Raw genomic sequence first — 20,859 nt, 5'->3', positions numbered from 1 at the left:
CATCAGCTAATATGGATGGTGACCAAGGAGAATGGGACTCTTTTGGGCAAGAGGGCAGCAAAGCGGCCATGCTTTTGGTGCTGAGGGACAGGGACATTAGAACAGAGATCAGAGGGAGGATGTCAAATGGATTTATAAATAATAATAAGAAAACAGACCGCGACACATACAGTATTTGCATTTTATATTAATATAGCATAAGCTTCAAACGTAACACAGTAACTATGCTGGCAAATTTGACAAGACTTCACACTTCACGTGCATCATTCCACTCTTACCCTTCATTAGTATGATCTGACTGGGACATTTCTGTATTTGAGAGCAGCTGCGGCACAGATTCTGGGCTGGCCTCTTGCGCTTGTATTTCTGCTAGTTGAACGCTACTTTGAAAGGGCTCTGTCTTGTCTTTATGAGGAATCGTCTCATCTTCTGTCTGTTCATGTGCAGCTGAGTGTATAACAGCCAGCTCAGCAGAGCTCTGTGACTTCTCTGACTGATTGATCTGGACCTCAGTTAATGGGCCGGTGAATGTAGGGACCGCAGCAGGTTCTGCAACATTTTCGAGGGCTGCGTGGGGGTGTACTCTATCTGTATCAGACTGCTCTGATTTTGGCAGCTCAAAATATGTGACATCAGTGATAGAAGGTGACTTTTGGTCACTGGGCAGCAGAGAGGTCATACTCTCTGGTCTAGGAAGAAAACACATCAGAACTGGTGAAGTGTTCTGGGAAGACAGCAAGAACGAAAAAAATCTAAATTATACTGCATTGCATCACCTTGAAACAATGTGAATTACCTTTCTCGGAAATGAATGAAGTGTTAATGAAAAACCATGCTGTAACGCAAAGTAATTTTTAAACAATTTTTTCATGATCCTGGCATCTGTATGAACATAACATGCTCATATATTTTTTCCCTTCATTCATTACAATGTGCCAACTTGTGTTTTAAGATACAAACTAATACAAAAAAGCAAATTAAGTGACTTTAACCCTGAATTTAAACCAAAGCCTCACAATTTCAGTAACCATTTCTAAAATTTAAAATTCAAAACCCTTTTGTTGCTTTTGTGACCTTGCGGTCAGTTGCCTAATTTGATTAAATTTATATCATAACATTATTAACTTTTGGTTTTAGAGCAGGGTTAAAGTCCTCACAATTGTAAGTGATTATCAGCATTTACGAAAAACATTTATAAACACACCAAACAACATTCAGGTTGATTCAACATAATATAATACAATACAAACACAAAAATCAAATTAAATTAAATACAATTAAATAATAAAAAAAACAAATTAAATAAAATAATAAAATAAAATACATTAGGCTGTTATTGTTTCATCAAAGATTTCCCAAAAATGTCACTCAAAGTATTAAATGCAACACTCAAGTATACCAGATATTGAAATCAAATTGTCAGTGCTTTGCTGGTGTCAACCAACACTTATTCACTCCAATGCACTTGTTATTGAAATCAACCAATCAAAAAAACTCAGTTTTCTACATATGACTCACCCTTTTGCAGGCCGCACAACCTCAAGTCCAAAAACAGGCCGTTGCTTGTCCATACTGCTGTTTGGTTTTTGGTTGGCTATACTGATGACTCCGGCTCTGCGAGGGTGAGGTTCATGGTTTTGATGAACATCTGTGGGCTTAGCGTCTGCATCCTCATCAGCTGTAGAAATATGCCCAGACATCACACAAGAATTACTAATATGTCAAAGAAAACACTCAAATTTATATACAGCAGTACAATGAGAGGTTAGCTGTTAAAGTAGCTGTAGTGTATACTCACTAGAAGACACTGTATTGGGACATTCCTCCTCTGCTAATACACTTAACTGTCTGTGTTGCTCTGAAACAGAAATGTAAAATATGTCATAATAAAATAATATAGTATATCTATAACAAAATATTAAGCACTAAAGCAGCATTCCAGCATTCTACTGAGGCATTATTAAAAATCTTATCCATCTGTTGCAGTTAACTCAGAACACAATATGGAATAGAGGAGTTTCAAGTCTCATACATGTTTGTTAAGGTACATATCTGCTTTTAAGATCAGTACTTAATAAAATTAATGCAAATCATACAAGCAACATGTATGTAACAACAACAAGCAACTTATCAATCTATCATCCATTATGATAGATATAAGTCTGTTATATGCTATATCTAACATTATACACTAGAGTTGTTTTTAGAAAAATTAATACTTGCATTTAGCAAAAATACATGAATTTGATCAAAAGGCACTAAATACATTAGCATTTTTATAAACCATTTCAATTTCAAATAAGCACTGTTCTTTTAAACTTTCTATTCATCAAAAAATCTTTAAAAATGTATCACTGTTTCCACAAAAATATTAAGCAGCACAACTGTTTTCAGAATTCCTAATGATAAGAAATGTTTACTGAGCAACAAACTAAATACATAAATAAATAACTTACCAACCTCATTTGTTTAAACAATAGTATATTTTATATTAACAGTTTGTTTTTGCCAAGTAGTTTCATTCATGTGTCCTCCAGGGGGCGTAACATCATGTAATATATGATTTACAAAATAATTTTCAAATAATGTGTTTTCTGACTGTTGTTGAAATCTCCAAATTCTGTTCTCTTTTACAAAAGCTTGTCTTGTTGAAACTTTTGTGTGTTTATGGAAAAAGTTACAATTAAAAAAAAATATTATTTAACATAATGCTGTCTTAAGACAATGTTTCAAAAACCAGTGAGTCAGAAATACTGAACAGTTTTATAGTTATGATGGATCAGTCCACTGGGAAGAATGGAATGTTTGGCCTTCCGACACTGTACTGTTATGCAAGAAATGTTGGAGTGTAATCTAAAACAGATCTCACTAGCTCAAAACATTTAAAATCAGTTCGCTGTTATCTACTCAATGTACAGCACACATATTCACAGCAAACAAACACAGAACGAGAATGAAGCACAGATAAAGGTTCAGGCCAGCATATGTACCTGTGAGTGTGTCAGTGGATGGGACTGAAATGGAGGCGATAACAGGGGCTACAGTGGACGTTTGGGCATAAACGTGGGGGTCAGGGATCGTGGATGAGGGTGAAGGAAGAATGAAAGGAGAGGAAGAGAAAGGAGAGGAAGGGGCATTAACAGGAAGAGGGGCTACTGGTCTGCGCACATTAGGTCTAACCACTGTGGGCACAATCTGATGCCTCCATTCGGATGTCTGGACCTCTGGGAGAGGCTCTGAGGTTGACATTAACCAGATGAGAATGGAAGATGACAGAAAAAGGAGAGAATGATGAGGATGAGGAGATGAGTGCAGAGAGGAAACAATTTAAAGGGTTTAGGTTCACCCAAAAATGACAATTCTTTTACTTTTATTCAGGTTCATATGGAAGTAAATTAATGACACGTGTCTTTAAAACAAAACCTACTGGTGAAGTTTGGCATCCAAACGGTATCTTTCCGGAGCCCGAAAAAAGGATGTTTTGACTGCTATATAAATAATATTTATTGCTGTAGTATTAGTACTTGTTTTATAAATGCAATGATGCCTATGATCACAGACAGACTTGTCATATGAGGGAAAATTTAGCCAAATTTAGTGTGTTACATTCAATAATTACAGACCCGGATCCAATGTCTAATGCAATAAAGTTTTTTTTGTTTTTTTGGTGATCATCAATCAGGCCTTATTTCTCGTCATTTATGAATATTATGCTCTGTTTATTTTATTTAGTTTTTATGTTTACTTCATTTATATTTTATTTATTTGTGTTTCATGTGTATCTATTTACTCAAGCTCACTTGCACTCCTATTTTTATATTTAAATATTTTTTACATGCTTGTTGAATGTGTTACAATTAATACACATTTACACTTAAATATTGATATAGTCATTTTATGTGCTTTCTCTTCACTCGTCAAATTTCTATAGTTTTTACACTAGTGGGGCCCATTTTCATTATCTTGCCTAGGGCCCCACAACCCTTCAGGCCGGCACTGCATATCTCTCTCCTGATTCAGACAAGATTCAGACTTTTTCACTGGAGAAAGCAATATTATGAATAGAGGACTCATATTTTAGCCAGAAACAACAAGTTAAAATCATCTTAATAATGGATTTGTTTCTTGCAAACAAACAGATTTTCGCTTAACAAGATGTTAATTGATGGACTGGAGTCATGTGGATTACTTGTGGATTATTGTGATGTTTTTATCAGCTGTTTGGAGTCTCATTCTAACGGCACCCAATCACTGCAGAGGATTCATTGGTGAGCAAGTGATGTAATGTTAAATTTCTCCAAATCTGTTCTGATGAAGAAACAATCTCATCTACATCATGGATGGCCTGAGGGTGAGTAAATATTCAACACATTTTCATTTCTGGGTCAACTATTCCTTTAAAATGCATTTAATTTAATGAAATTACATTTATTTAAATGGCGCTTTATACAATACAGATTGTTTCAAAGCAGCTTAATAATAATTGTAATGTAAAATTTCAGTGTTGCTTTAATTCTGTTCAATAACATGAGTTGATGTTGCAAAGTGACATTTATCATTATTTTACTTCCAAATGCTATTTTCAAAAGCCAGCAGTTTTGGAACATCACGAGGGTAAGTAAATGATAACAATTTTCATTTTTGGATGAATTATCCCTTTAAAAAATGAGGCATGGTTGATGAGGATTAGAAATTTCACAATATTCATGCTCCATTGAAAGGGCACCCAAAACCCTATAACAATGCATGATTTTTTAAATCTTGAACTCAACAGATGAAAACTAATCATTTCATCAGTTTAACACATGCAAACAGGTTTAGAATACAGTTATCCTAGAGTGTTTGCTCTCTATACCTGACTCGGCAACAACAGGTGCAGTGACCATAGGACCAACATCAGGAGTGGAACTTAGAGGAGCATCAGAAAGAGTGAGATGAGGAGATGACAAGAGAGTAGAAACACATGGATACGGGGTGGACTGAGAACTAGATGAAGCAGCAGGAGCAATGGAGGGAGAAACCAGTGATGCTGGAGCAGGAGAGAGGATGGCAGCTGACAGGGTTTGAGAGCAAGAAGTAGAGACTGACTCAACTCTGGGCATCTCAGAGGAAGGAGCCACACTGGGAGATGTTACAGCAGGACTGGGAGTAATGGTAGAGTCCATTGGTTGAGGAAGCACACTGGATGAAGACGTTGCAGGAAGGGGGACATGCATTAGGGGAGAGGTTTGTGCAGGAGGAGAGGAGGTCACTGAGGCTGGATGACACTCTTGGTTAATGTGTTCTGGAGAAGTAAGAGGAGCAGGACACAGAGTAGGGTGCAGCTTGGGAGGCCTCCACTCTTTGTGCCAAGATGCTGGAGTTTACCATAGTAAATAATAACAGAGTGCATGTATGATAAAGTAGACAGTGTTTACAGGGGAAGAAAGAAGGAGAAAAAATAAAAATGTATGATTAGCATAGATTTGCAAATAAGTTTGAAAAAATGTAAAAAGAGAACAAGGGAAATTAATTAATTTATTTATATATTTTTTTTATCTTATGCCACAGCCATTTGCTACTTGCTATTGTTAATTAGAGGAAGATGGTATTTATAATTGATATTCTAGAGAGTCACCAATGTTTTGGTTAATCTTTCCATTACATACAAATTACGTATTTTATTCCAAAAGTTTGGGGTTAGAAAGATTCTTTTATTTAAGAAATTAATACCTTCATTCAGAAAGGTGAATAAATATTTATCAAACGTGACAGTAAAGACCTTTATAATGTTACAAAACATTTATATTTCAAATAAATCCTGTTCTTTTGAACTTTCTATTCATAAAAGTATCCTGAAAAAAGTATCTCGATGTCCACAAAAAATATTTAGCAGCACAATGGTTTTTAACACTGATATTAATGTTTCTTAAGCAGCAAATCAGCATATTAGAATGATTTCTGAAGGATCATGTGACACTGAAGACTGGAGTAATGATGCTGAAAATTCAGCATTGCTCCACAGGAACAAATTACATTTTAAAATATATTGAAATGGAAAACTACAATATTATTTCACAATATTACTGTTATTACTTTACTGTATTCAAATAAATGCAGCCTTGGTGATAATAGTAGACTTCTTTAAAAACAAACAAATCTTACCAACGCCAAACTTCTGAACAGTAATCTATCTGGTAAAACTTGGTCAACTTTTAGGAGCACACAAGTATATGAACAGACTTAAATCTAACAAACATGGACTAAAAGCTATAAAACTCTTTCATAAGGTCTTTCACAGTGACTTTATAGCTCTTTATGACCTCCAAATCATTTTCAGAAAGCTGGGTACTGAACATGAAATTTGTGGTTCAAATTAAACTTAAATTAAAATGGCATCTAATTTAAAAATGTGTTATATATGAACATCTGCCCCATGTACCTGTCTCAGTGGCAGAGGGCATGCTTGTAGGCTTTGTAAGGGCGGAGCCTGGATCAGCCAATGAGGCGCGATAGATTTTTGAGGGCCATGGTGAAGGTAAAGTCATTGTGCCTTGAGGGGATGAGCCAAACTCAAAGGAGGAGGGGTTGAAATCAGAAGGGGTGGAGTGTGAAGAGGGAAAACTCTGAGGTCTCCAGGTCTTGCTACGAGCAACAGAATGGGTGGCTAAGTCAAGGGAGAAACGATGAGATAGAAAAGAGAAAAATGAAGAAAAGACAGAATGGAAGCAAGGTGAAGCAGCAACAGGACAGGTAAAAATGAAAGATATGCAAATATCAAATAAGCAAAAATATATTACACAGTTAATGCAAGCTACAATACAACTATTTACAAGCTATATCTTTACTGACTTATTCATTACCTTTCTGGGTTATATCAGGCAGAGGAGTCTGCTGAGGGGAAGAGGAGGATTGAGCAGAGGAAAGAGAGATAGGTGTGCTAATCCCAGGAAGAAAAGAGAGAGGCCTTTGTGGAGGAACTGCACCGCCCTCAGCAGAGCGACTGCTCTCCAATAACTCAGACATAGCAAGACCTCCAGACGGCATTTGAGTGACAGATACAGCAACTTAAGGGGAGAAAGAAAATGTATAGCATGATGAGAACTAGAGAGGAAAAAAATAACAGAAAATTGAGAGTAAAGCTACAGCTTTTTGTAAATCTGTTGATGTGTGTGTTTAAAAGGAGGCAAAAACACTCATTAGATTGAGGTAAATAAGGTTCATTAGATCAAGTTGTGACAGGGCAAGAATGGTAAAAGTCAGGGGCTGGATATATAGCTGTTTGATCAACAAATCACAGGGTGCTACAGCAGTTACTATGGTCTTCAGGCTGTTATTTCCTTAAACAGCAGCCTTAAAACTCATCTGTTGTTTTTAATGGACAGTTTTTCAGAAGTCAATTAAGATTCCTTTTAATGAATCTAGAAGTGAAGTATGTTCAAAGAAAAAATCATTCTACAAAAGTTCCACACAATACCTCTGCAGACCTTACTGCCAGAAACAATCATTTCTAATTAATTTCTTGATTATACCTACATTATTTAAAAATAGCTCTCAGAATTTCATGCACATACTCATGCAATAATGTCATGCAGATATTCAGCATGAATATAGCAAATTTAGTTTAAAATAGTCTAAATGTGAGGCAGAATGTCAAAAAGAGTGCAACTGCAAAATATATATAGTCAGTTTATGAAATACACTACTGTTCAAAAGTTTGGGGTCACTTTACTTAAAGCCTTTATGTATAATGCATTATAAAGGGTTATTAAAGGGTATAATGCATTATAATTATTCATAATGTGCGTTGCAATACATTATATCTTGTCGTCAATAATTATAACCAAATTTAAAATGCATAGTGTAACAACGAATTAAGTGTTATAATGTATTAACCGTGGTACAATTATTCATGAGATTGTACAATGCATTATAAGGTGCACTACAAGGCATAATTAATGCATTAAAACTACTTTTATAATTCATTATACATAAAGGCTTTAAGTAAAGTATTAAGTTTTTTTTTTAAAGAAATGAATAATTTTATTCAGCTAGGGCATTAAATTTATTAAAAAATGACATGATATTTCAGAAATCATTCTAATATGCTGATTTGGTGCTTATGAAACATTTCTTCTTATTATAATTATAATAGAAATCTTTTGTAGCATTATAAATGCATTTATTAAATGTGAATACATTTCTGTTACAAAAGATTTCCTGCAATAATGTTTTTTTTAAAACATTCTATTCATCAAAGATGCTTGAATCCTTACATTTATAATAATAAGCAATCTTTAATGAGCAGCAAATCAGAATATTAGAATGATTTCTGAAATATCATGTGAAATTGAAAACTGCTGAAAATTCAGCAATGGAACAATGGAATAAATTACATTTTAAAATATAGTAAAACAAAATTTGAATTTGAATATTTCACAGTATTATTGTTCTTACAGGTTTTTTTAAATCAAAAATAATAAATGCAGCCTTGAGCATAAGAGTCTTCTTTCAAAAAAAATAATTTATATATATATATATATATATAGACCCCCAAATTTTTTATATTTTTAATCATATTTGTAATAATAATAATTTTGCTTTGTTTTTGTTAGGCAAAAAATGGGCTTCCATAGTACTATTACTTCACCTTTAAAGCACACCAAATCTTCTAAAAACATAAATGATGAAAATATGTACTGTAAGTAATAACACAGAAGAGTGAGTTTGTGGATGATCTATGAGATATGGACATGTACACAGTGCAGCGGATGGAGACCAGCACAACTCTGTGGTGATCTGCTGCATTGCACCGGGTGGATGAGTGTTTGTACCTGAGCCGGTCGGCGGCTGGAAGATTTTGGGCAGGGCAGGTGGATGAGCACGTGCAAATGCAGGTATAGTGAAGGCGTACGGGGAGGGGCGTGCCTGCGGGACGCTGCCGGCAGCACGGGGGAGTTGGATACAGGAAGTGGAGATGGGAGGAGCAGACGGGTCAAGAGCGGTGTATGACAGGGGGTGGTACTGGAGAGGAACGTTAGGTGTAATGAAGGAACAGCTCATCCGCGCCGGTTCAGAATGAGCTGAGAGAAATGATGATGATCATGGAGAGGGGAACAGACAAAAACAGAGGAAGTTAGAGTGGAGGCGTATTTACTAAAGAAGAGTTGACAGGTAGCGGACAAAAAATGCAGAGAGATAAAGAGGAACTGAAATGAGCAGGGAATAATTCAGAAGAGAAGAAAATGAGTGAAACCAGGAAGAGATGCAGATCTCAGATAAACTCTCACACACACAAACTTATGACCACTGGTATGCTGAAGTCATGGGAATGCATTATGCAATTTCACCCACTTTCTGACAGAGCATTCCAAAGAATCCAGTTTATCCAAATACAGTGTAGCAACGCGAGTTAGAAAGTGCATTACTTATGATCTTATTTTTAGTATCTGATGCAAAATGAAGAAGTGAAACAATTATATATTCTATATATATATATATATATATATGTGTGTGTGAAAATGTTTTTTGTGATATTCATGATCTCTACTATTCAATTTCTGGTTTTGGGTTTTAGATGTTTCCACAAGTTTAAGTAGTAACATTATGTTCAATTTGCACAACTAAAGTAATTTACACTTGAGTGCATAATAACAATAATAATAACAGGGGTGAAATGGTGCCAGTACAAACACCAAATGTGCACCAAAATATCCATGGTTTATGTATAAAATAATATAAATATAAAATATACACAATAAGAAATATATAAAATAATACAATAAATATGTATTTTTAAAATATTTATATATACACACACACACACATATATATATATTTATATTTATTTATATTATTATTTTATTATTATATTTATTTATATTTTTATTATATATAAATAATTTAATGTGTAAGAATGCGAAAAAATAATCTTAATACATATACATATATACAGTATGCATATGTAAATTTAGAATATACAAAAATAGATAAATTAATATAATCATACATATTAAATGTTACTGAACTAAAATGTCCAAGTGCATTATTTATACATTTATATTTATACATTGGTGCATTGGGCTCACTGAAAAACAAATAATGCAAATGAATAAATATCAGCCGATCACAGTGTCAAATATTCAGTTAGGACTATCAAAATTTCTTAATAAGTGTCCCACAATTGTGATGCAAGTATTTACCAACCTAAAACCGTCATGATACAAATTGAGCAGGATACATTTTTTTAATACAAATACATTTGAATATTATCAATATAAATAAAATGTTAATTCCAGTGTCAAGGGAAGAAAGAGAGTGGAAAAAGAAGCCAGAGCATTCAGTAATCTACCTGTGTCAGAGGGACCTGTGTCTACCGCAGGTCTCCAGGCTTTGTCATGTATTCTCCTAGCAGGAGGAAGAGGAGCTGACCACATACAGGAAGAATAGAGCCACAGACAAAGAATGAAAAAGAAAGCAAGATAGCAGTTGAGAAAAAATAACCAAAAATAAATAAATAAACAAATCTACAACGTGAATGAGAGATAATATTGTCAGATTCTGTGTTTTATGGCTCACCACATGGAAGCTACCTTTAAATCAAACCTAAATTTAGTATATCATTGCTCTGTTGTTGATTTTGATTGCTTCCATTGTCCTCATTTGTAAGTCGCTTGGACAAAAGTGTCTGCTAAATGACTAAATGTAAATCTGAAATACAGCATTAAACTGGGTAAACATTAAATCAACTCAATACAGCCAAACAACTAAAAACAGCAAACAATCACCAGGTTATCTACATCTACATCAATTTTCATAAAACCAGGAAACAACACAACGCCAGGAAAAAAAATGCACATACCTTTTCAGAACAGGAAATACCTGTTTCTTTGGTTTCAGCTTCAAGTTTTGTAGTATGTGTACTTAATACTGAGAGTATATGTCAATATTACCTATTACTGCTGTGGCCATTTTCACTGCTGCACTCATTCTTCTGTCCTCCTCTTCATCACTGTCATTGAAGTCATCCAGGTTTCCAATGTCGGACTGCTTCAAACTCATCAGACTCGCCAGACTTTGCATGTCTTCATCACTGAATGCACAACACAGAATACAGCACTAGTGAAGATAATTGAAGGCCTACTGAAACAGACTATAGATCAGTAAAGTAAATCAAATGTAGTTGATTCTGTATGTGTCGTCTGCTTGGACTGATGCTTCCACATCACTACACAGATCTAGAGAAACACATCTGGAACATTGAAAACATCTGAACTCACGTAGCTTTGCCCTCCTTCAGGAAGACACAGGACAGTGTGAGTTTAAGTGTGGCATCCAACACTTTCACAGACAGAGGCTTTAGTGTAAGCGCCAGGTCAAACTGAGCCGGGGTTGCGCTTGTGTACTTCTTCATGTTCACATCCACTGACGCTAAAACCTTTCGGTGGCCCTTTGTTTCCTGTGGATGTTAGAGCACAGTACTTTCAAACTGTAGTGTACTGCCAAATCGATGAAGCCATCACAACATAATTCAAGACATGCTTTTTCAAAAACGCTGTCTTTTGATAATAAAATAGTGCAAAAGAGCAAGAACAATACATAAAATGTACAACTTGACCCATTTCTGTGAGAGTCCTTTATTAAATGGAGAAAAAGAGTCAGGGGGTGGCCCACACTTTTTAACCAAAACAGAAATGCTTTTGTGGCTGAGGTTAGCAAACAGCTAAAATTGCTAGCAGCACCTTTAATAAACAGGGTGAGATTACAGAGTAGACAGACTCACATTCTCTATGATGAAGGTCCAGTCTTTGTCCTCAAATTCATCTGCATTTGGATCCTAAAGGGAAAGTGAAAATTGTATGGAGTTGACATGGAGTACAGGTACTTAAATAATATTTATATAACATAAATGTCAAAATTCATGTTTACAACTTCTTATTAGTTTATTACTTGCATATTTAAGCACCGTATCACAAATGATCTGCTACTATTAAAAAGTTTGGGGTTGGCTAAGATTTGTTTTTGAAAGAAGTCTTTATATGCTTACCAAGGCTGCATTTATTTAATTAAAAATACAGTAAAAACAGTAATATTGTGAAAAAGTTTTTACAATCTAAAATAACTATTTTCTATTTTATAATATTTTTTAAAACATAATTTATTCCTGTGGTGGTAAAGCGAATTTTCAGCATCATTACTCCAGTCCTCAGTGTCACATGATCCTTTAAGAAAACATTGTAATATGCTGATTTGGTGCTTAATGTTGAAAACTGCTTAAGATTTTTCTGGAAAATATTTTTTTTCAGGATTGTCTGATAAACAGGAAGTTCAAAGGAACAGCATTTATTTGAAATATGTTTTTTTTTTTTGGAACAATATAAAATATTTAATCATTTAAATCATAACTGCTAAATAAAACTATTAATTTCTTTCAAAAATAAAATCTTACTCAAACATCTTTTAAATTGTATTGTACATGGATTTCTTTTTATATCATACCATATATTCACCTTAAAAAGAGTGACAGTGATATCCACACTCTCAGGAACCTGCCAAACCACAGTCCCCCTGTATGGGTTCTTGATACCTGGTTGCCAGCCATGAAGCTAATAAAGATGATAACAAAGAAAAAACAAAGTCTTAACATGAAAACTGACTGGATGACGATTATGCACATTTCTTCTTTTAAAAAAACACACATTAATAATAACGTAGGTTTCATCTGATTAATGCAATAATCTCACTGTATTTGTGATATGAGCAGAACTACGTGTGTTGAAATTATTAATACATCAGACTGCCAGTTTGCCACCAACTGATTTATGTGTATTTGTGCTTTCTGCTTTCTGTGAGGTTACTTATTTATTTTCCTTCCTCTGTAAAATTTGTAAAAATTCAATTTAGAGAACATGTCCTGATTTAACAGCAAAACGCTATCCAATCATAACCTTAAATGAGAAAAAAAAAACTATTATGTGTTGTTCTGCACTTACAGCTTTACTTAACTTTAATAACTTTACTATTCCAGTAGCTATTAAAACATCTGCAATTCTATATGAATAATATGAGCAATTCTAGATAAGTAAAAGTCAAGGTAACCTAATCACAGCTGCATCTTCATATAGTATTTGAAAGCTATAAATGTGTGAACAGTAACACTGAAAACCCAAATCCTCCTTTTACCTTGCTGCATATGCGTCTGTTTCGTCTGGTCCAAACCACTCGCAGTTTGTCTGGCTGCCTGTGAATGACAAATAACACACAATAGCACATTACAATACAAAAACATCATAGCTCCTGTTCCACACTGGAAGTACATATACTATTATTTAGTTTGTTTAGTGAGCATGTAACATTGCATGAAGCTGTATTTCTCTTCACAAAGTACTGAATTTTGAAATGATTCATAAAACTCAGAAAACATAACTAGGACTTTCACTTAAAATTCCCTAGGGAACTGCTTTAAGGAGGTTACTCTCCATCAGCATGAAGAAGGGGACTACTATCATGCGCACTCAGTTTGGTTATTAGGTTACTCATCTGACCCACATGCAGGAAAGCATTAGCTGGCTTCATTGCGTGGAATGCTGGAGCTTCTTCAAGATCAAGTGAAATTATTTGTTCCTGTTCTAACAGGCTAACAATGTGCATAATGTGAGCAATCGCAGAACAAAATATGTTTCTGCTATTTAAAAAAGTATCTGAGAGACTCATCATGAGGTACAGATGGGTCAATATCCAACACATGTGACACATCTTAAAATATGTCCATGCTAACATTCTGGAGAAGCACAGCATATAGTTGAAAAAAATAATTAGATTAAAGGAGTCACATCATGAGGAATCATTTGACATAAAAGTCCACTGTACTATGAAAACATACTGTAGTTTTCATCTCAAACCTCAAGAAAAAAAAAGTCCAAAAACACCATTTATTTAAACAAAGCTACAAAAAGGATTCATTCTATACTTACAGTGAAATTATTTTTACCTAATTTTACATAAATGGACCTTGGGTATAACATATAAAATTATAGTAATAGCAAATACCTTATACAAACCATAACAAATATTAGTGTTAATAAGTAGTGCAAGTCAATTGTAAGCTTCAGTAACTGAGTATTAGCAGAGTGGGGTGTGATGAGGATTCGTCTCCTCTGCGTCACCCTAGCGCCATTTTGGAGAATATCCACTGAACGCAAACAGCGAATGCTGTTCTGTGTGAGCTGCGTCACGCGAATATGTTGTTTTCATTCAAATCAAAGCACAAACAACGTAGAAAACGTATCCGCTGTTTGCGTTCAGTGGATACTCTCCAAAATGGCTAGGGTGATGCGGAGGAGACGAATTGTTGAATAAAGTCGTTTTTTTTTTTTCTTTTGCGCACAAAAAGTATTCTCGTAGCTTCGTAATATTACGGTTGAACCCCTGATGTCACATGGATTATTTTACCGATCTCCTTGCTACGTTTCTGGACGTTGATCGTGGTAGTACCCTTGCTGTCTATGGGAGGGTCAGACAGCTCTCAGATTCCATCAAAAATATCTTAATTTGTGTTCCGAAGAATGGGTTTGGAACGACATGAGGGTGAGTAATTAATGACAGAATTTTCATTTTTGGGTGAACTATCCCTTTAAGTGTGGTTCTGGGAAATATAACCTGAGCCTTGCTCTCCTTTTCCCCAGCGTGTTTACGTCAAACTGATCTCTCTTCTCTCAAAGGAGGGTGTGGACTCTCCTTACAATAACATGGTCAGATCAGCTGTTTAACTTACATACACTATGCCATTTCCTCATGGAAGTGTTTTTGGCTCAAATGTCTCATTTTTAACCACTTTTTCTGTTTGCCAAATACCTTTATGTTAATTCTCAACAGCAATGCTTCAACGCTTGTTTTGAACACATACAAAAGTGACAATGTCTGCACTACTAAAAATGTTCATCATTTTAATGGTAAAAGACTATAAAATGCTACAGAAAACCCTGTAGATTGGTTAATGGTAAGTTCCCTTAGTGTATACAGTGAAAAACTGTAATTTTACAATGAAATGCTATTAAATTTTCAGTTTGAAAAAGTGAAAAAGAACAAGTCAGCTTATAACTTACAGTGTGTACAGACATTCTACATTTGATGGTTTTTCTATGAAATAACTGTTTTGTTTTGTTTTCAGTAGCCTACCAGTTATATACATTAGGGTTTTATGTTATCTTATGTTGTTAAATGAATTTTTATTACATGATGGTGTTTTGGATTTGTGTGTATGACTTGGTGTGCAGCTTCTATGCATTAGTATTTACTTCAGCTTGTGGAAAAGCTTCTTGTGATGAACTTTGATTCTGCATGTGCATGGCTTTCTAATTACCGCCTGTGTTTTTTTATGGTTGTCAGTGTGTTATAAAGGCACAAAACCAATTTTTTAGTATTTCAGTAGGTTGGTAGTTTAACATTATATCAGTTAATGAAATATACATCGTCTTACTGCATATTTAAGTAAAATCAGTAAAACCTAAAATGTTACTTCCATATTTGTGGTATTTCTGGCAGCCACAGCTGCCATTTCTTACCATAAATGACACAATTTACTGTGTAATAACACAAAAGTACAAAAAATACACTATTATTTATACATGCAGATGACTATGCAGTTATGCAACTCTCATATCACGCAGGTCGCTCCTATAATCTTGGGATATAAACTACATGCTTTGCCTTTCCAGGCATCCCATGCAACCCACCTGTAACATCTATCACTCAATAGTGCACCTGGAAAAGTGCTGACTATTCAAATAAATGGGACATGAAGTGCTTCTATAAAATAATTTCCTCAAACTGATGAAAAACCAAATGATTGCAGTAGATTATGTCTACGCATGTTAACGTGACATTTGAGTCATAATAAAGGAAAGGAAAGGTGGAGAGAGAGAATCGTGGGCCTCTGGGTCTCGTATTGCAGGTCAGTGTCAGCAGCAGCTGCGTGAATGGATGCAAGAGGCCAAGCGTCGTGGTGACAGAGTCATGGGGTCCAAAGAAATAGACTGGGAAATGGCACACGCATTGATATAAAGCGGCTGAAACACTGTGCTACATCTATTAAACTGCATAAGAAGGGATTCAAATGTTATGCTTTTAAACAACTACTTAGATTTGAGGTATTAGATGGTGCAATGTTTAAACTTAAAAGTAAATGTTACACATCTTTTTTTTTATATTATGTAAAATAATAACCCAGTTCAAACACTACGATCAGAGATTGTAAATGTTTCACTTGTAGACAGTCTTATAACACTGACCACATTTCACATTCAAGAACTAGCCTAGTCATTTCACTGACAGAATCAAACAGCTGTTCTGAGGTCAGACATTGTTAAGTCATGTGACTACACAAGACACACTGTCAATGGACCACAGAGAGGGCTGCAGCAGCCACAGAAGTCAGATGACACCATCACAGCATCAGCTAATATTACTGAATGTTCCATGAAATACGCTACTGTTCAAAGCTTTGGGGTCAGTAATATTTCTGAAAGAAACTAATACTTGTATTCAGCATGGATGCATTAAATTAATCAAAAGTAAATAATAAATACATTTATAATTTTACAAAAGAATTCTATTTCAAACAAATGCAGTTCTACAATTCTGAAAAAGTGTGTCATGGTTTTCACAAAATTTTTAGTGGCACAACTGTTTTAAACATTGATAATAATAATAAATAAATAATTGTAAATTAGCATATGATTTCTGAAGGATCATGTGACACTGAAGACTGGAGTAATGATGCTGAGACTCCAGCTATCACAGGAATAAATTACGCATTAAAATTAGTGCTATCAGAACGATTAATCACGATTAATTGCATCCAAAATAAAAGTTTTTGTTTACATAATATGTGTGTGTGTGTGTGTGTGTACTGTGTATATTTATGTATATATAAATACACACACATGCATGTATATATTTCAGAAAAATATGTTACGTTTGTATATTAAATATATTATATATAATATAAATTATATGAATATAAATATACATGTAAATATTTTCAAAATATATACTGTATGTGTGTGTATTTATATATACATAAATATACACAGTACACACATATATTATGTAAACAAAAACTTTTATTTTGGATGCGATTAATCGCGATTAATCGTTTGACAGCACTAAAATATATTACAATTATTACAAATTAAAAATTATTAAAAATTATTATTAATATATTACAAAACAGGTAACTATTTTAAATTGTAATACTATTTCACAGCATTACTGTTTTTATTGTATTTTTGATTAAATAAATGCAACCTTGATGAGCAAGAGAGTTCAAAAATAAATTTTTGAACAATAGTATATAAAAGGCTAACCATATAGTGTTGTCAAAGTGAACAACAATGTAGTGTCTCAAAAGTGAACATGTTTCAGCTAATAAATAAAGGCATGTCTACAACATAGGATGTAATAGTTCTGTCTGCTTTCTAGGCTTGATGCCTAGTTTTCACTAAAATAAATAAAAACAAAAATAAACATCTTTAATCATTCCAGCCATTCCACATACTACAAATTCTTCTGAGCTAGCCATGTTTCTCTTAACTCTCTATGATAAAGACAAGAATATGGATCCTTATTATCCTTCTTCTAACATTGTTTTGATGGAATATCGATTACCACAAACATTCACTGTCACATGATGCTAATGCACATTATGATGTTGACTGTCAGGAAAATAATACATTTTCAAGATTGACAGCCTACAATTCAGAAGCATTTATTTGCTAAAAGGGATTATTGAGAGAACTGCATTGAAATTATGTCAGGTTTAGATGACTGAACTCAACTAATAACTAAGCAAATAAAGGACACTAGAACTCTTTATATGAAACACATCCTTCCTCGACATATTAAGACATAGCCTATGTGTCTAATGCAAGGTCTGTTTGGATTTGCCACACTGCCAATAAGAAGTCTGGCACACCTGACTGATTTTTTTCTGATTGTTTCTTAAAAATCATTTTTATCTAAATGCTTCCACGCTTGAATTTAGTTTTGTATACAAAAATAAACCTCTCAGATTATGTGTATGTATAGCCAACTATTTATAGTATATGTATAGTCAGATGGTTAGCTGTGAATAGGTTTATAATTGTTTTTATACTTCTGTTGTTGTATGTTTATATATGTTTAATTATTATGTAGCACCCTGGTCCTGCGAGACACAACATTTCGTCTATGTCCACACATGTAGCAGCATGACAATAAAGCTCCACTTGGCTTGACTTGAAACTGTGCTTAATGAATGAGTTGGACAGTAAAATAAAGGAAAAGCAATCAACAAGTGCTCAACAAGCACTCCTTCAATAAAACCACCCCAGAATGCACCTCCTGCACTTTAGAAAATGAGTGTGCAGAGCTGCAATCTAGATAAACGCTAGCAAATTTGACGGAACAAATGTTTTTGAAATATTGAAATACATATAATAAAAGACTATGTGCATGACTGAATGGAAATAAATGGCTATGGTTAGTTGCTTCGTTTATCAACATGTCTAAGACCTTCCCATCATCATCAGAATTGAAGAGTATCACATAAACAGGGCTTAATGAAATTGGTCTGCAGCTGCTAATGAAACTGTCCTTGAAGATGCGCTTCAAGTGGAACCATTAAGATGAATGTGTTCGGGAGAACTGCAAGTAAAACGGAAGTATACGCGGAGGAACCAATAACAAAAACAGAAATGTGCTTGCCAGAGTAAACAAGCCCTCATATACTGTCCGTTCATGAGCCACAACACACTGACAGTAAACTACACCATCACTACCCACTGCAACCACACAAGTTTTGTTGTTTATAATGAGAGCGATGCGTTCTATTTTTATAGCGTCGCGTCGCTTTCTAGACTGGTGTTACTGTAGCTACTTCAACCTTAAAAGAAACGTTAAACATATACGATAGTGTGTAACAACAGTACATGACAATGAAAAGAGAAATCGCATTTCTTACCACTTCTTAGTGCACTCTACGGTGAGTTCTTGAAAGGACGCGGCAAACTGAAACTTCGACGCTCTTTTGCCAGCGCGCTGAAGCCTCTTCCAAACCGATGTCATGACTGCACTTATATTAGATAATTCCTCACAGAAGAGACTGGTGAATTAAAAATACATCGTGGGAATTGCTGTGTCACTTCGCCTACCCCCGATGTTTCAGGGACGGCAGCTCCGCGCCCCGCTCCTCATTCACACACGCTCCAAATGTCAAAGTGAAGGCTGCAGAAGATAAGCGCAGACAGATCAGAGGAAACATACAACCAACCACTTGGGTTGAACTGACATATCCTGCACAGCAAACCCTTGGAGTGGCCGGGGAAACAGAAATGCAGGGTTTTTATATATTTTATATATTTATAGCCCTATAGTCAATGTAATAAGACAATAAAGTGTTAGGGAGTAGGCTATAGTCTTATTTTCCTCGTTAAGTTAATATTGTAGCCATTTTTATATAGCCATATTTATGTAATAGGGCTTAGGTTTTGATTAAAAAGTCCACAAATGCGTGTTTGCTTTATCAGCAGTTTTAAGCTTTCAGACATCACGCTTAGGTCTAGAGAATTCTGTCCTGCAAATTAAAATTCTATTATAAATAGAAATACAATTTAAAAACAAATCAATTTTTTTTTATCGTATATCAGTTGCACCTTATTTATATTACAGTGTATATAATATATATATAAAATATAAATTAATATTAAACAAATATTTAATATATATATATATAATATTGTTACAATAGGCCTATTATATAATAATTAATAACAATATTATATACACTGTAAACTTATTTTTCTAAGTTGTAAATAAAGATTATGTGTACATTTTCTACTTAAAAATTCACATTTAGTTCAATGTATTACTTGCTGTTTTTTTTATAACAGTAAAATTTACTAGCAATTTCTATGTGAAAATTGTTTCTACACTATTAATTTTTTTTTTTATGTTGATGAATTCATTCACATTCATGAATCGTTTTGTGCTTAATGATTGTTTTACCGTTTAACAGACTAAAAAGACAAAGACTGTTTATTGACAAATTACAATGTGACAACATGCCCCACCATTGTCAGCATGTAAAATGAACTGTAAAAATATTATCAGGAACAAAGAAAATGTGATATATAGTACAGATCTTTCCTTCTGGGTAAGGCGAAGTAATATTTCTTACCTTGCCATGGGAAGCAGTTTGTCTTGTTGAAGTGAATGGAGGTTGGCAGGGCTATTCAAAGCACTCTGTGAAAGGTTAAAGGTCACCATTACCTCATTCGCAAGCAGTTTTTTTCACTGTGCTTTAAACAATAGGATGAAACCAAAGACTAGTGTCAACAAGAGTGGGATATTACTTTGCATTGCTTCTATAACTGATACAGTCGACTGTTAGTTCTTGCTCAGTACAGTCATACTATTTGAACTATAGGTTTAGGTGTGGCTAAAATAGCAGGTAGCTTGTGCAGCAGATAGCCTGATGTTATGTTATTATGACCTGAGACCAGTTTTGTAGACATCATAGCATCATTGTGATCCTAATATGGGCACCTGGAGCTGATTCTAGATCAGTGTGAGTGGGACAGGCTGAAACTTGCCCCTGCTGATGAGAGTTTAGATTAGCTTTGGCAGGTGTAGCAAGTCCAAAACCAAAGGAGAAGTTCTGCACGCAAAGCAAGATCAAAATCTCTGAAGCTCTGCTTTGTTGTAGTCTTTAGAAAAGATGACCAGATCCAAAATAAATCCACCGAGATCCTCTATCCAAAACGCCCAATCTAGCACGCCAAAATATGGTTCCAACTACCTAAAAAGTCATGTTTTGGTGAGGTTAACTTGCTTCAAGCTGCT

At 34.5% G+C, this 20,859-nt stretch overlaps 1 protein-coding gene across 5 annotated transcripts in view; it reads right to left on the bottom strand.

The window, feature by feature from the left end:
• ehbp1l1a (EH domain binding protein 1-like 1a) overlaps nucleotides 1–20,209 on the bottom strand; it is a 34,493-nt gene extending 14,284 nt beyond the window's left edge. For 2 of the 5 annotated variants that reach the window (XM_016514207.1, XM_016514346.1), the window contains exons 1-16: nucleotides 20,195–20,209; nucleotides 18,980–19,242; nucleotides 13,162–13,219; nucleotides 12,489–12,584; nucleotides 11,762–11,815; nucleotides 11,259–11,437; nucleotides 10,932–11,071; nucleotides 10,331–10,405; nucleotides 8,814–9,062; nucleotides 6,843–7,046; nucleotides 6,422–6,646; nucleotides 4,856–5,356; nucleotides 2,991–3,236; nucleotides 1,799–1,858; nucleotides 1,519–1,678; nucleotides 279–689 (exon numbers count right to left, since the gene is read on the bottom strand). In XM_016514207.1, coding sequence (XP_016369693.1) covers nucleotides 279–689; nucleotides 1,519–1,678; nucleotides 1,799–1,858; nucleotides 2,991–3,236; nucleotides 4,856–5,356; nucleotides 6,422–6,646; nucleotides 6,843–7,046; nucleotides 8,814–9,062; nucleotides 10,331–10,405; nucleotides 10,932–11,071; nucleotides 11,259–11,437; nucleotides 11,762–11,815; nucleotides 12,489–12,584; nucleotides 13,162–13,219; nucleotides 18,980–19,083 — 2,762 coding nt within the window. In that variant the 5' untranslated portion in view covers nucleotides 19,084–19,242; nucleotides 20,195–20,209. The remainder of the gene's footprint in view (nucleotides 1–278; nucleotides 690–1,518; nucleotides 1,679–1,798; nucleotides 1,859–2,990; nucleotides 3,237–4,855; nucleotides 5,357–6,421; nucleotides 6,647–6,842; nucleotides 7,047–8,813; nucleotides 9,063–10,330; nucleotides 10,406–10,931; nucleotides 11,072–11,258; nucleotides 11,438–11,761; nucleotides 11,816–12,488; nucleotides 12,585–13,161; nucleotides 13,220–18,979; nucleotides 19,243–20,194) is intronic. The other 3 variants (XM_016514273.1, XM_016514419.1, XM_016514497.1) reach the window with 3 other exon arrangements.
• Nucleotides 20,210–20,859: the final 650 nt, after the last annotated feature.

The sequence above is a fragment of the Sinocyclocheilus rhinocerous genome, unplaced genomic scaffold (genome assembly GCF_001515625.1).
Source record: "Sinocyclocheilus rhinocerous isolate Xijiao unplaced genomic scaffold, SAMN03320098_v1.1 scaffold611, whole genome shotgun sequence".
NCBI lineage: Eukaryota > Metazoa > Chordata > Actinopteri > Cypriniformes > Cyprinidae > Sinocyclocheilus > Sinocyclocheilus rhinocerous.
This window is presented reverse-complemented; position numbering and strand designations above follow the sequence as displayed.